Genomic DNA, 12,382 nt, shown 5'->3' with positions numbered 1-12,382 from the left:
CTTTTCCTTACGCTGCCATTCCCTTGATGACCTGGAAGTCCTCCCAAATTTTCAAAGAAAATGATAGGAATCATTCCCCCCTTCTGGGGCCCTCTCCTTCCTTTTCTCCCATGATCCACTCTCCTCTTCTAACGGATTCCTTTGTCTTCAGCTCTTGACCATTTCCACCTCTCACCTCCCATCTTCTCACTTCATACCCCTTCACCCATCCACCTCCTTTGCCCTTGCCTGATCTCACTTATTACATGCCAGCTTGTACTCCTTCTCCTCCCCCACCTCCCTATTCTGGCTTCTCCCCTTTCCTTTCCAGTCCTGATGCAGGGTCTTGGACCAAAACATCAATTGTTTTTTCCTCTCCATAGATGCTGCCTGACCTGATGGGTTCCTCCAGCATTTTGTGTGCGCTGCTCTGGATTTCCCATCTGAAAGACGTTGGGAAAGGAAAATGGCCATGAATGGCAATGAATGTTTGCAACAATTTGGCTTTGCTTGGGCACAGGCTGAGTTTGGGCATTGGGCTTGGTGGCACCAATCTGTTAGAGCCAGCTGGCACCATATTTGTGGTGGAGAGAGTAGCAAATTCCTGGGCAATATTTAGGGGTTGGTGAGGACATTAACATTGGCGAGTGGCAAGAGCAGTTACCCAGGCTGGCTGTTTTAATAAAGTTTCTTGCGTTCTTTTGATAGGATCCATGCACAGCCAATATCCAAGAAAACCTCAACCAGCCCTCGTTCATGTGCTGTCACTTGATCTGCAAATTCTGAACATGGTTTAGAAAGGGTATCCAACAACACATTGACCAGATCAGCTGTCCAGCCATGGATCTGCGCTGTCCACTACCAGCAGTGCTGAAATGCACCATGGTAGAGTTATATAGAAATTCTGCTGACATAAACTGACGAGGAGAAATATTCCAAACATTTTCAAACAACAGTCCTTCAAATAAACCTTCCTAAGCAAAGGAGATTATGGGATTCATTCCCTCCCTCTGGTGTCCCCCTCTCCTTCCCTTTCTCCCATGGTCCACTCTCCTCTTCTATCAGATTCCTACATCTTCAGCCCTCGACCATTTCCACCTCTCACCTTCCATCTTCTCACTTCATATCCCTTCACCCTCACCTGGTCTCACTTATCACATGCCAGCTTGTACTCCTTCCCCTCCTCCCCACCTTCTTAATCTGGCTTCTCCCCCCTTCCTTTCCAATCCTGATGAAGGGTCTTGGACGAAAACATCGATTGTTCATTCCTCTCCATAGATGCTGTGTGACCTTTTGAATTCCTCCAGCATTTTGTGTGCTGCTCTGCATTTCCAGCATCATTAGAACCTCTTCTGTTATAGTATTCATTTCTCATTTATTGGTATGACTGAAGATAGCTTATTTAAAACACCAGATCAAAATAAAAAAACTTCATCATAAACCTACACCATGCCTTTGAACAGAGGATCCTACAGAAGGTAATGGATTCAGCCCAATCCATCACAGGTAGAGCTGTCTCAATCATTAAGCATGTCTACATGAAGCACTGTCATGGGAAGGCTGCACCCATTATCAGAGATCCCCACCACACTTCACACTACTGCCATCACATAGAAGATACAAGACCCTCAGGACTCGCACCACCAGGTTCAAGTACAGTTGCTACTTTTCAACCATCAGGCTCTTGAATAAATGGGGATAACTACACTCATTGAGATGTTCCCACAACCAATGGTCTCACTTTTAAGGGCTCTTTCTCTCATTATGTCATGTTCTAGATATTTATCATTTATTTATACTTGCATTTGTACACTTTGTTGTCTTCTGCACTCTGGTTGATCTTTCATTGATTCTGTTATAGTTACTACTCTATAGATTTAATGAGTATGCCCACAGGAAAATGAATCTCAGGGATTGTATATGGTGACATACATGCACTTTGATAATAAAATCTATTTTGAACTTTCATTCTATCAGAGACAAGTAAACAACTGCTGGAGGAAATTCACAGGTCAGGCAGTTTTCATAGAAGCAAAGGCTTGCTTGGCACTTTGAGTTGACGCCATGACTCCGGGCTTGGCCCAAGTTGTCTGCCATTCCTATGGCTCTACAAACGACTCTGCATGGACTAGATGGGCCAAAAGGCCTGTTTATGTGCTGTACTTTTCTATGTTCTCTATGACATTGTCTGACCCACTGAGTTTCTCCAGCAGTTTGTTTTTCCACTCCAGATTCCAGCAAAACTGAGTCCCTGTCAGAGAAATTCCCTCAGTTCCTCTGTCACCCTCCCCCACCTTCTCTGCTACCTAGACTAACATTTCTCTCCTTCCCCAAAGGATGCCAGACTTGAAACTTCTTTTCTTTCAGTAGATGCTGGCTGACTGGCTGAGTTGGTGTGGCAATTTTTGGTTTTAGTTTCCAATCCTTAGCATCTGCAGATTATGCAATGTTGAAGACTTTCTTTTACAGGTTTCTGGATAGTCACACAACAGGAATAATCAATGAGCACATCAAATACCTTAAGTCCTGGAGGACCAGGTAGTCCTGAGGATCCAGGTAATCCAATGCCAGCTTCACCCTATGAGGAGGAAAATTTGAGATAGGTCACAAAAAAGCCGTATTTCAAAACTGCCCAATGCATCACCTGCACCAGCTTACCTGCCATCAAAGACGTGTACAGAAAGGTGCTGGCAAAAGGCCAACAATATCATAAAGGATTCCACCCACCCTGCTCATGGACTGTTTGTCCCACTCCCATCAGACTACATAGCATCAACGCCAGGACCCCCAGAGTCAGAAACAAATACTTTCCCCAAGCAGTATGGCTGATCAACACCTCCACCCACTAACCCACCCCTCCACACCTCCAACCAAAATCACTTTATAATTTCCTGCAAGTCACCTTTCGAGCAGACACTCCTGTACCTAGCGTCACTTCATACACATACCATCAATCTATGTATATAAGCCATTATATGTATTTATATTTATCGTGTTTGTTATATTTTGTATTCTTATTATGTTTTTTGGTACTGCATTGGATCTGGAGTAACAATTATTTTGTTCTCCTTTACATTTTGTGTACTGAAAATGACATTAAACCACCTTGAATCTTTAATCTCGTACCTTCACTATTTTAGTTTCTGAACAAACTTTCAGCAGAAGAACTGATTAACAGCTATCTCTGTAACTCATTTGGTAAATGTGCTACTGAACCATTGATGTAGAGAAGGTTTTGGGATGATGGACAATCCTCGTTTTGTTGACATCCACATTCCTTAGCCATTGGAGGTGAAGATGTAGTGGTAAGGAAGGCAAATACAATGTTAACACTTCCAGATAACTGAAGTATAAAAACAAAGCGCTGAGGCTTTACAAGACATTGGTCAGACTGCATTTGGAGTTTTGTGAGCAGTTTTGGGCCCCTTATCCAAGAAAAGATATGCTGGCATTGGAGAGATTCACAAGTATGTTTCCTAGAATGAAAGTGTTAACGTATGAGGATCAATTGATGGCTGTGGGCCTGTACTCGCTGGAGTTGAGGGGAAATCTCATTGAGACCTATTGAATATTAAAAGGTCTAGATAGAGTGGATGTGGAGAGGATGTTTCTTATAGTGGGGGAATCTAGGACTGGAGCGCACATCTTCAGAATAGAGGGATGTCCATTTTGAACAGAGATGTGGAAGAATTTCTTTTAGCCAGAGGATAGTGAATCTGTGGAATTCATTTCCACAGATGGCCGTGGAGGGCGTCATGGGGTATATTTAAAGTGGAGATTGATAGGTTCTTGATTAGCAAGGGTGTCAAAGGTTACGGGGAGACGGCAGGAGAATCAGGTTGGGAGGGATAATAAATCAGCCATGACTGAATGGTGGAGCAGATTTTGATAGGCTGAATGACCTAATTTTGCTCCCATGTTTTATGGTCTTATGGAATACCAGCAAACAGTCCTCTTCCTGATTACATTCAGCAACATCTGCCATGTTTGAACAGGGAAGGTTGAAGAGTTGGAGCAGATTACAGGAGTCGTGAGGGGAGAGGACAGATCACTGGTGGGTGTGAGTTTCTTTCAGTTTTCAGATTAGGGAACTGAAGAAGACCTAGAAAAAGTATTGAAATTATGGGTTACCACCAGGCTGAATACTAGTGGTCGCTCTCACCTTCTGGATCATAATTTAGGATTAAGGAGGAAGACTCATTTTAAAATGGCTTGAAGTTTTCCTCCACAGATTTATGAGGAAAGTGGGGGGCAGGTCAATGTGGCTGCAGATTGTACATAGACAAGGGTTAACAACCAGTTGGTCTTGCTTCCTCTCCCATGCTTTTTGCTACTACCATCGGAGTCTTGGCTCTCGCATCAACAGATTCAGCAACAATTGTTGCCCTACTACCATCGAGTTCTTGGACCAGCATGAATGGCTTCACTTGCCTCAGCACTAAACTGACTTCACAACCTGTAGATTCATTTGCAGGGACTCTACTTTTGTCATGTATGGGATTTCATGGATTCCATTTTATTTCTTTATTTTCCTGTGGGTACCTACAAGAAAATTAATCTCAAGGTTGTATATGGTATACATACTTCCATAATGAATGTACTTTGAATGCTGTTACTGTTCTCAACAGGATTTCTCATTTTGCATTCCGTGGGCGAAATTGATTCTGGGATTGAAAGGCTTATCATATGAGGAGTGTTTGATGACTCTCAGCCTGTACTCACTGGAATTTAGTAGAATGAGGGGGCATCTCATTGAAACCTATAGAATGTTGAAAGATCTCAATAGAGTGGATGTGGAGAGGATGTTTCCTATGGAGGGGAAGTCTAGAACCAGGGGACAAAGCCTCAGAATAGAGGGGACGTCCATTTAGAATGGTGAGGAGAAACTTCTTTAGCCAGACAGTGTTGAATCTGTGGAATTTGTTGCTTCAGGTGGCTATGGAGGCCAAGTCATTGGGTATATTTAAGGTAGAGGTAGATAGGTTCTTGATTAGTCAGGGCATGAAGGGCTATGGGGAGAAGGCAGGAGACTAGGGCTGAGAGGGAAATGGATCTGCCATGATGAAATGGCGGTGCAGACTCGATGGGCCAAATGGCCTAATTTTGCTCCTATATCTTGTGGATGAGGCTCTCTTGCCCCTGTAGATACCATCAGACAATCATAAGCAGAATTAAGTATGCCCACCAGCGAGGACATGATCTTCTCTCACTTATGCCATCAGGAGGGAGGTACAGAAGCCTTAGGTCCCACACCATCCTTCAGCTGTCAGGTTTCTAAAACAGCATGGATAACTTCACTCACCTTGACACTAAACTGATTCAACAACCTATGGACTCACGCCAAAACTCGCCCTCAGCATATTTATTTATTTATTTGCTTGTTTGTTTATTATTTGGTTACTTTGTATTTGCACAGTTTGTTGTGTGCACATTGGTTGATTTGCCAGTCTTTGTGTGTAGTTTTTAATTGATTCTATTGGATTTCTTTGTTCTACTATGAATGCCTGCAAGAAAATTAATCTCAGGGTAGCATAAGGTGATTTATATCCTACGTACTTTCGAGTTTCTTTAAGTCACTAATTGCAGCTGAATCAGTCCTGATATGCTGAACCTCCCTTCCCATACTGGAGCAAGCCATCCGTTAATCTTGCAAGACCATGGGTCTGCGCCTGGAAAGTCTTCACTCTCCAGGGTACAGGCCTGGGCAAGGTTGTATGGAAGACCAGCAGTTGCCCATGCTGCAAGTCTCCCCTCTCCAGGACACTGATGTTGTCCAAGGGAAGGGCATTAGGACCCATACAGCTTGGCACCAGTGTCGTCGCAGAGCAATGTGTGATTAAGTGCCTTGCTCAAGGACACAACACGTTCCCTCGGCTGGGGCTCGAACTCATGACCTTCAGGTAGCTAGTCCAATGCCTTAACCACTTGGCCACATGCCCACACACTGGAGCAAGACTTACATTTCTATCACCCCTTTGCTGACCTCAGTCCATCCCAAAGTCCTTTACCACCAAGGGAAAACTTAAAGCAGCCATATTCATGCACAGCAAACTCCCACAATAATGACCTGATATCGGTGGAAATGTGGGCAGGCACTTTCTGGTTACCGTCAGTAATACTGAAGCAGTCAAAGCATAGACATCATTTACCTTATTGCCTTTGAGTCCAAATGAGCCTCTTGCACCCTGTAATAAAAATAGTTATTAAAATACATTGAAAGGAGTATGATTTTAACAATAGGCTCTCCGCACCCCATGTGAAGTGTCCTGCAGGCACATAAAGGTGGAACCGTGTCATTAATATTTAAGTCTTGTGGACTTTAAAGTGGAGGGAGATAAATATTTAAAAGATTGGGGAATTGAGGGCTATGTGAAATTGGTACCGTGGTTGAACTGAGGCCTCAGGTAGATCATGCTGAATGGCAGGGTAGGATTGAAGGGCCGAGGGGACTACTCCTACCCCGATTCCTTTTGACTTTATTTAATAGTAAAAAGCTAGTGAAAGCTCTTTCACAATTAGACTACTTCTTTGCAAAAAGTTGGACTGTTTCCCCTGGAGTGTTGTAGGCTGAGGAGAGGCCTGACAGAAGTTTATAAAACGATGACAGGTATAGATTAGAGTAGACCATCAGAGGAAAGATGAGATCTGTACTTAAAGTCTCGCCCAAAGCAACAATTCTGATAGTACAGGACTGCTCTGGACCAGAGTACAGCAGTGAGTCTGAGCTCAGAGTTAACACAGAATCGTTGTCATTTTGATATCTCTGATGACTGGACTGAAACATCTAGTTGTTTTGGAGCATATCGTCGAACAGACATTGGAACATGACAGTACAGTACAGGTCCTTCAGCCCACTATGTTGTACTAACCTTTTAACTTAGACTAAGATCAATCTAACGTTCCCTTCCACATAGCCCTCCATTTTTCTGTCACCCATGTGCCTGCTGCCTAAGTCTCTTAAATGTCCCCATGAGACTCTTAGATAGGCACATGGATCAACATATCAATTAACTCCAATTGCACGCAACAGTATCAGAACTCCTCACATTTGGTTTTATTAATCTTTGAAAAGGAACATGTAGAGGCAACTACAACTGGTAATCAATACTCTCCAGAGCTATCAGTGCGATTGAGTACGGGCCATGTCTCTACTCTCAGAGATTCAGTACCACATGGCATGGAAACAAGTCCTTCTGCCCAACCTGTTCATCCTATCCAAGTCAGATATCTATGCTAATCCCATTTGCTTGTTTTTGGGTCATAGCTTTCCATCCCTTCTTATTTCTGTACCTGCCTATTAGGTATGCGCAGGGCAAGAACAACAGCGTAGTACGATTAAAAGTTTTTACTGAGTCATGTTAGTACCAGTACACACTGAGTAACTCAGAGTGGAAGCAACAAACCAGGCCTGCCAAGACGAAAACATATGTACTCAGAAACCCACGAACAAAAGACAGCCCTCCATGCCTGGGAGGCCCAACCGATTGGCCACAATCACACTAGCCACGTTCTTGCAATTGATCTAATAGAGCACACTGTCCAAGTGTGTTTTTTTAAAAAACGTGTACATGTACCGTTCTCTTCCTAAAGAAATTCTTGTCTTTAAAATAACTACTTATCACTTAGCAATTCTTATTCACAATGAAGACAGCAAACTAGGTAAATCCATTGATTACTCACATCCTGTCCAGGCTCTCCAGGTTCACCTTGTCCACCCTTGAATGAGAGAAAACAGGTTTAAATCTTCACCGTAATCAACAGTGAAAGAAAACGAAGATTCTCCAGTTTAATCCAACAGAGGATGAGTGTGATAAGATAGCCATTAACAGACCATTGGACTCTATAAACGTCTTTAAGGTAGAGAAATATCCTTCAGCATTTGGCCAGGAAGAACTGGACATCCAAAGCCCCAGTGAGAAGTTTAGCATTAATTAGAAGTTGGGGGCAGAGCATTGGAGGCAGAAACATTAATAAGGTTGGGGTAGTGGGTTTTCTCTCCCCACCATCAAGGACATCTTCAAAAGGTGTGGCCTCAAGAAGGTGGCATCCACCATTGAAGACCTTCAGGACCTAGAACATGCCTCTTCATTTCTACCATCAAGGAATGAGGTACAGGAGGCTGAGAATACACACTCAGTAATTTGGGAACAGTTTCTTCCCCTCACAGTCAGATTTCTTAATGTCCCATGAATGCTACTTTTCTCTCTTTTTGTGCTATTTATTTTTTATACTTTTGTAACATGTAGAAATTTTTTATGTGTTACACTGCCCTGCTGCACAAAACAATAAATTTTGTGACATATGTCAGTGATAATAAACCTGATGGTGATCCTGAAAATCTCACCCTTACTGCCCAGGCTGTGAACAAGTGCACCCCTCCCAGAACCCATCTTGGTTTAGCACCTCTTGATGCAAGGCCAAATCTGGCCAGAAACAAGCAGCGTTTATAGTCATAGTTATCGAACAATACAGCACAGATACAGATATAGGCCCTTTGGCCCAACCAGCCCATGCTGACCATGGTGACTAATAGCAGGTCATTTGCCAGCTATCACCTCACCTGCCCATCCCTTAAGCCACTGTGAAATGTGTGGTTTTGCGGTAGCAGTACATCGTAATAGGTGTGTATGCATATATAAGCCTTCCCCGTGAGAGGGTATAACCACAAGGCAGAAGAGATTTGAGATCACAGTTTTCCTTCTCCTAGATGAGCTGCCAACCACAGCTGATGAGCCCATCTGCCTGAAGCAACTGGATTTAAGGTGCCAGTAACCCGACTTTGCCCCTTGTCCTGTCAGTAGAAATGGTTCTGCCGGGCTTAGGAGCTAAGCCGCACATGAAGGTCAGGAGCTGGACTTGCTTGTCAGAGGTTATTGGTGATGCACATTACAGGGAGCATTTAATAGGGGTAGTGGGAGTTTATCTCCACTGCCTCCTCTGGCTTTAACAATCTTAAGGAACCACACACACACACACCTTTTGCTCTGCTTATTTGTATAAATTAAGTGCCAAAGAGACCAAAAATAGTGGGGTAGTGTTCATGGGTTCACTGTCCGCTCAGAATCCTGACGGTGGAGGTAATAATCTGTTCCAAAAAGGTTGAATGTGTGCCTTCAGGCTTGTGTACCACCCCTTGATTGTGATGGTAGTAAGAAGAAGAAGACAGGTAGGGTTCTAGTGGGACCAATGCCCTCTCGAAGGATAATTCAACCACTGGTGGTAATATCCAACTACTTTCTGTCCTACTGGTTTCAACAAAGGGAAAATATATATCGGCTGGTCATATAACTGGCTGCAGAAACATATCGTCCACTGAACTACTATCGCAAGTGAAAGAGATTTACAGGAACCATGTATCTGTTCTCTATCCGCTTTGTATTCTGTGTTGTGCGTGTATTATGGTATGGTAAAAGCGAAAAGAATAAGTTACGTTTTCCTGCTTATTTCAGGGCAGATTTTAGCTTGGGACAGGCGGAGATTGTATCTTTTGCTGACCACTGACATAACACTCAGCAATGCTTAACTGTATCTTTACTCATTGCTAATAAAGGATTGAATAAAGGATTTGACTTTAGGAGCAATTATTGAAGCTGTGGGCGTATCACACAAGTATAACAGTTTGTACAGTCGCAGGCAAGTGGCAGAGTTTTTGGTTTTGATTTTGGATTAGTTTTGCTGCTGGAAGATTCCTTTACTTTATACTTGCTGACAAGCTCTTCCTGATTTTTAATCTATTTAGATGAAAAGGATTCCAAAGTTATGCACTGCGGCTTTTTACGTCGCACACTCAGATCTTTGATTCTGTACCTTCTGTCCCCTTGGGCCTGCTGGACCTTGGTCACCTTTCATACCCTGGAGGGAAAATAAATTAAAACGTTCATTAATCTCACTTGTGTTAACATCACAAGCCTTTTGCAGTTGCACCTCAAACGATAAGAGAATCTTCATGTCTAAGAAACTAGAACAGGACTAATTTCCTGGTGGCCACCCATTTCAATTTGACTTCCCATTCAGACATGCGAGTCTATGGCTTCCTGTACTGCCACGGTGAGGCAACACTCAGGTTGGAGGATCAACACCTCATATTCCATCTGGGTCATCTCCAAACTGATGGTATTAATTTGCATAACTTCTGGTAATTTCTTCCCCCTCTCCTTTCTCTCTTTTTCCATTCCCCATTCTGCTTACTCTCTCACCACTTCTCCTCAGCTGCCCATCACCCCCCTTTGGTTCCCCTCCTCCTTCCATTTCTCCCATTGTCCACTCTCCTTTACCTCTTTCACCTATCATCTCCCAGTTTCTTACTTCATCCTGCTTCCCCACCCACCCACCTTCCTCCTTACCTGGTCTCAGCCACCATATTTCACCAACTCCTTCCCCTCCCCTCCCCCATCTTCTTATTCTGGCTTCTTCCCTCTTCTTTTCCAGTCCTGATGAAGGGTCTCAGCCAGAAACATTGACTGTTTATTTCTCCCCATAGACGCTGCCTGATCTACTGAGTTCCTCCAGCAGTTTGTGTGTGGTAGCAAGTCTGTCTCCACTAAAGTAAGTGATACTGTCCCCTATTGACCTAAATTTATCTTGGAACACCTTGTTATAATTGAAAACACAAAAATCTAGTCATTCTATTTTACGGTACTTATTAATGTCCATGGAACTAATTAATCTTAACAACGTCCTCCCATGAAATACTGTACATAATAAATATATGAAACAGGAGCAAGAGGAAGTCATTGAGTCCCTTAATCTTCCTCATGTATTCAGTAGCAACATGGCAGATCCATGAGCATCTTCCATCCAAACCCTATATGTCACTGGTTTGTTTAAGAAACTGAAAACCTTTCAACTTTGACATGGAAAATACTCAAGAACTTGGGCAGGGAGTCCCTGATCTTTGTCAAGGACTTGGGCAGGGAATTAGATTAGATTAGATTCAACTTTATTGTCATTGTGCCAAGTACAGAAACAAAGCCAATGAAATGCAGTTAGCATCTAACCAGATATGCAAAGAATAGTGTTATTTACAAAATAACTGCAAATAAAAAGTAAGTGCTACAGCACACAAATATAAAAGTACTGAGACAGTACAACATGGGTGCAATACTGCTTAGCACTGTGATGTGAGGTTCAGCAGGGTCACAGCCTCAGGGAAGAAGCTCTTCCTGTGCCTGCTGGTGCGGGAGCGGAAGCTCCTGTAGCGCCTACCGGATGGGAGGAGAGTAACAAGTCCACAGTTAGGGTGAGATGCATCCTTGATAATGCTTTTCACCCTGCCCAGGCAGCGTTTATGATAGATGTTCTCAATGGGCAATTGGGTGCCGATAATCCACTGGGCAGTTTTCACCACACACTGGAGAGTGCTTTGCAGTCCGATACAGGACAATTGCCATACCACACTGAGATGCAGTTGGTGAGTATGCTCTCAATGGTACAGCAGTAAAAGTCCGTCAGTATCCTGGGACAGAGGTGAGCTTTCTCAATGCTCCGCAGGAAGCAAAGGTGCTGTTGCACCTTCTTGATCAGGATGGAGGAGTTCAAGGACCAGGTGAGATCCTCGGAAATGTGGACCCCAAGGAATTTGAAGCTTGATACACGCTCCACTACAGCTCCGTTGATGTAGATGGGGACGAGAGTGTGGCTCCTAGCATGCCTGAAGTTCACAATGATCTCCTTGGTCTTCTGGGTGTTAAGGGCCAGGTTGTTGTCGGCACACCACGTGGCCAGGTGCTGGATCCCATCCCTGTAGGCTGTCTCATCATCCCCTCTGATCAGACCAACCACCATGGTGTCGTCTGCGAACTTGATTATGGAGTTAGAACCATGTACAGGAACACAGTCATAGGTGAAAAGGGAGTACAGAAGAGGGCTCAGCACACAGCCTTGAGGCATGCCGGTGCTCAGGGTGAGAGTGGAGGAGGAGAGGTTGTCTAACTTAACTGATTGGGATCTGTTAGTCAGAAATTCCAACGTCCAATTGCAGAGGAATGAGCTGATACCAAGCTGGCGAAGTTTGGCGATCAGCTTGGAGAGGATCACAGTATCCCAGAGTTATGTCAAGGACTTGGGCAGGGAGTCCCTGAGCTTTGTCAAAGACTTAGGCAGGGAGTCCCTGAGTTTTGTCAAGGACTTGGGCATGGAGTCCCTGAGCTTTGTCAAGGACTTGGGCAGGGAGTCCCTGAGCTTTGCAACTAAGTAAAGAGACTTGTTCTAATCAACTTCTTTCAAGGCCTGCCTTCTACTCATGTTTTATTCCTGGACTCTCAAGCCCTCTAAAAACTTTGACTCTGAAACTCAGAAGGCAATCTTCTTAACGCTTGAGGCTGCAGGCTAATTCTACTCAATCTCTTAACCTGGGACCCCCCCTCATCCACCTGGCATTATTCCAGTGAACTTTTGGGCAAGT

At 43.8% G+C, this 12,382-nt stretch overlaps 1 protein-coding gene across 1 annotated transcript in view; it reads right to left on the bottom strand.

The window, feature by feature from the left end:
* col7a1 (collagen, type VII, alpha 1) overlaps positions 1 to 12,382 on the bottom strand; it is a 366,380-nt gene that overhangs the window by 52,830 nt on the left and 301,168 nt on the right. The window contains exons 96-99 of the mRNA XM_063068334.1: positions 9,787 to 9,831; positions 7,660 to 7,695; positions 6,129 to 6,164; positions 2,498 to 2,557 (exon numbers count right to left, since the gene is read on the bottom strand). Coding sequence (XP_062924404.1) covers positions 2,498 to 2,557; positions 6,129 to 6,164; positions 7,660 to 7,695; positions 9,787 to 9,831 — 177 coding nt within the window. The remainder of the gene's footprint in view (positions 1 to 2,497; positions 2,558 to 6,128; positions 6,165 to 7,659; positions 7,696 to 9,786; positions 9,832 to 12,382) is intronic.

Source organism: Mobula hypostoma, chromosome 15, assembly GCF_963921235.1.
Source record: "Mobula hypostoma chromosome 15, sMobHyp1.1, whole genome shotgun sequence".
NCBI classification, from domain to species: Eukaryota; Metazoa; Chordata; class Chondrichthyes; order Myliobatiformes; family Myliobatidae; genus Mobula; species Mobula hypostoma.
This window is presented reverse-complemented; position numbering and strand designations above follow the sequence as displayed.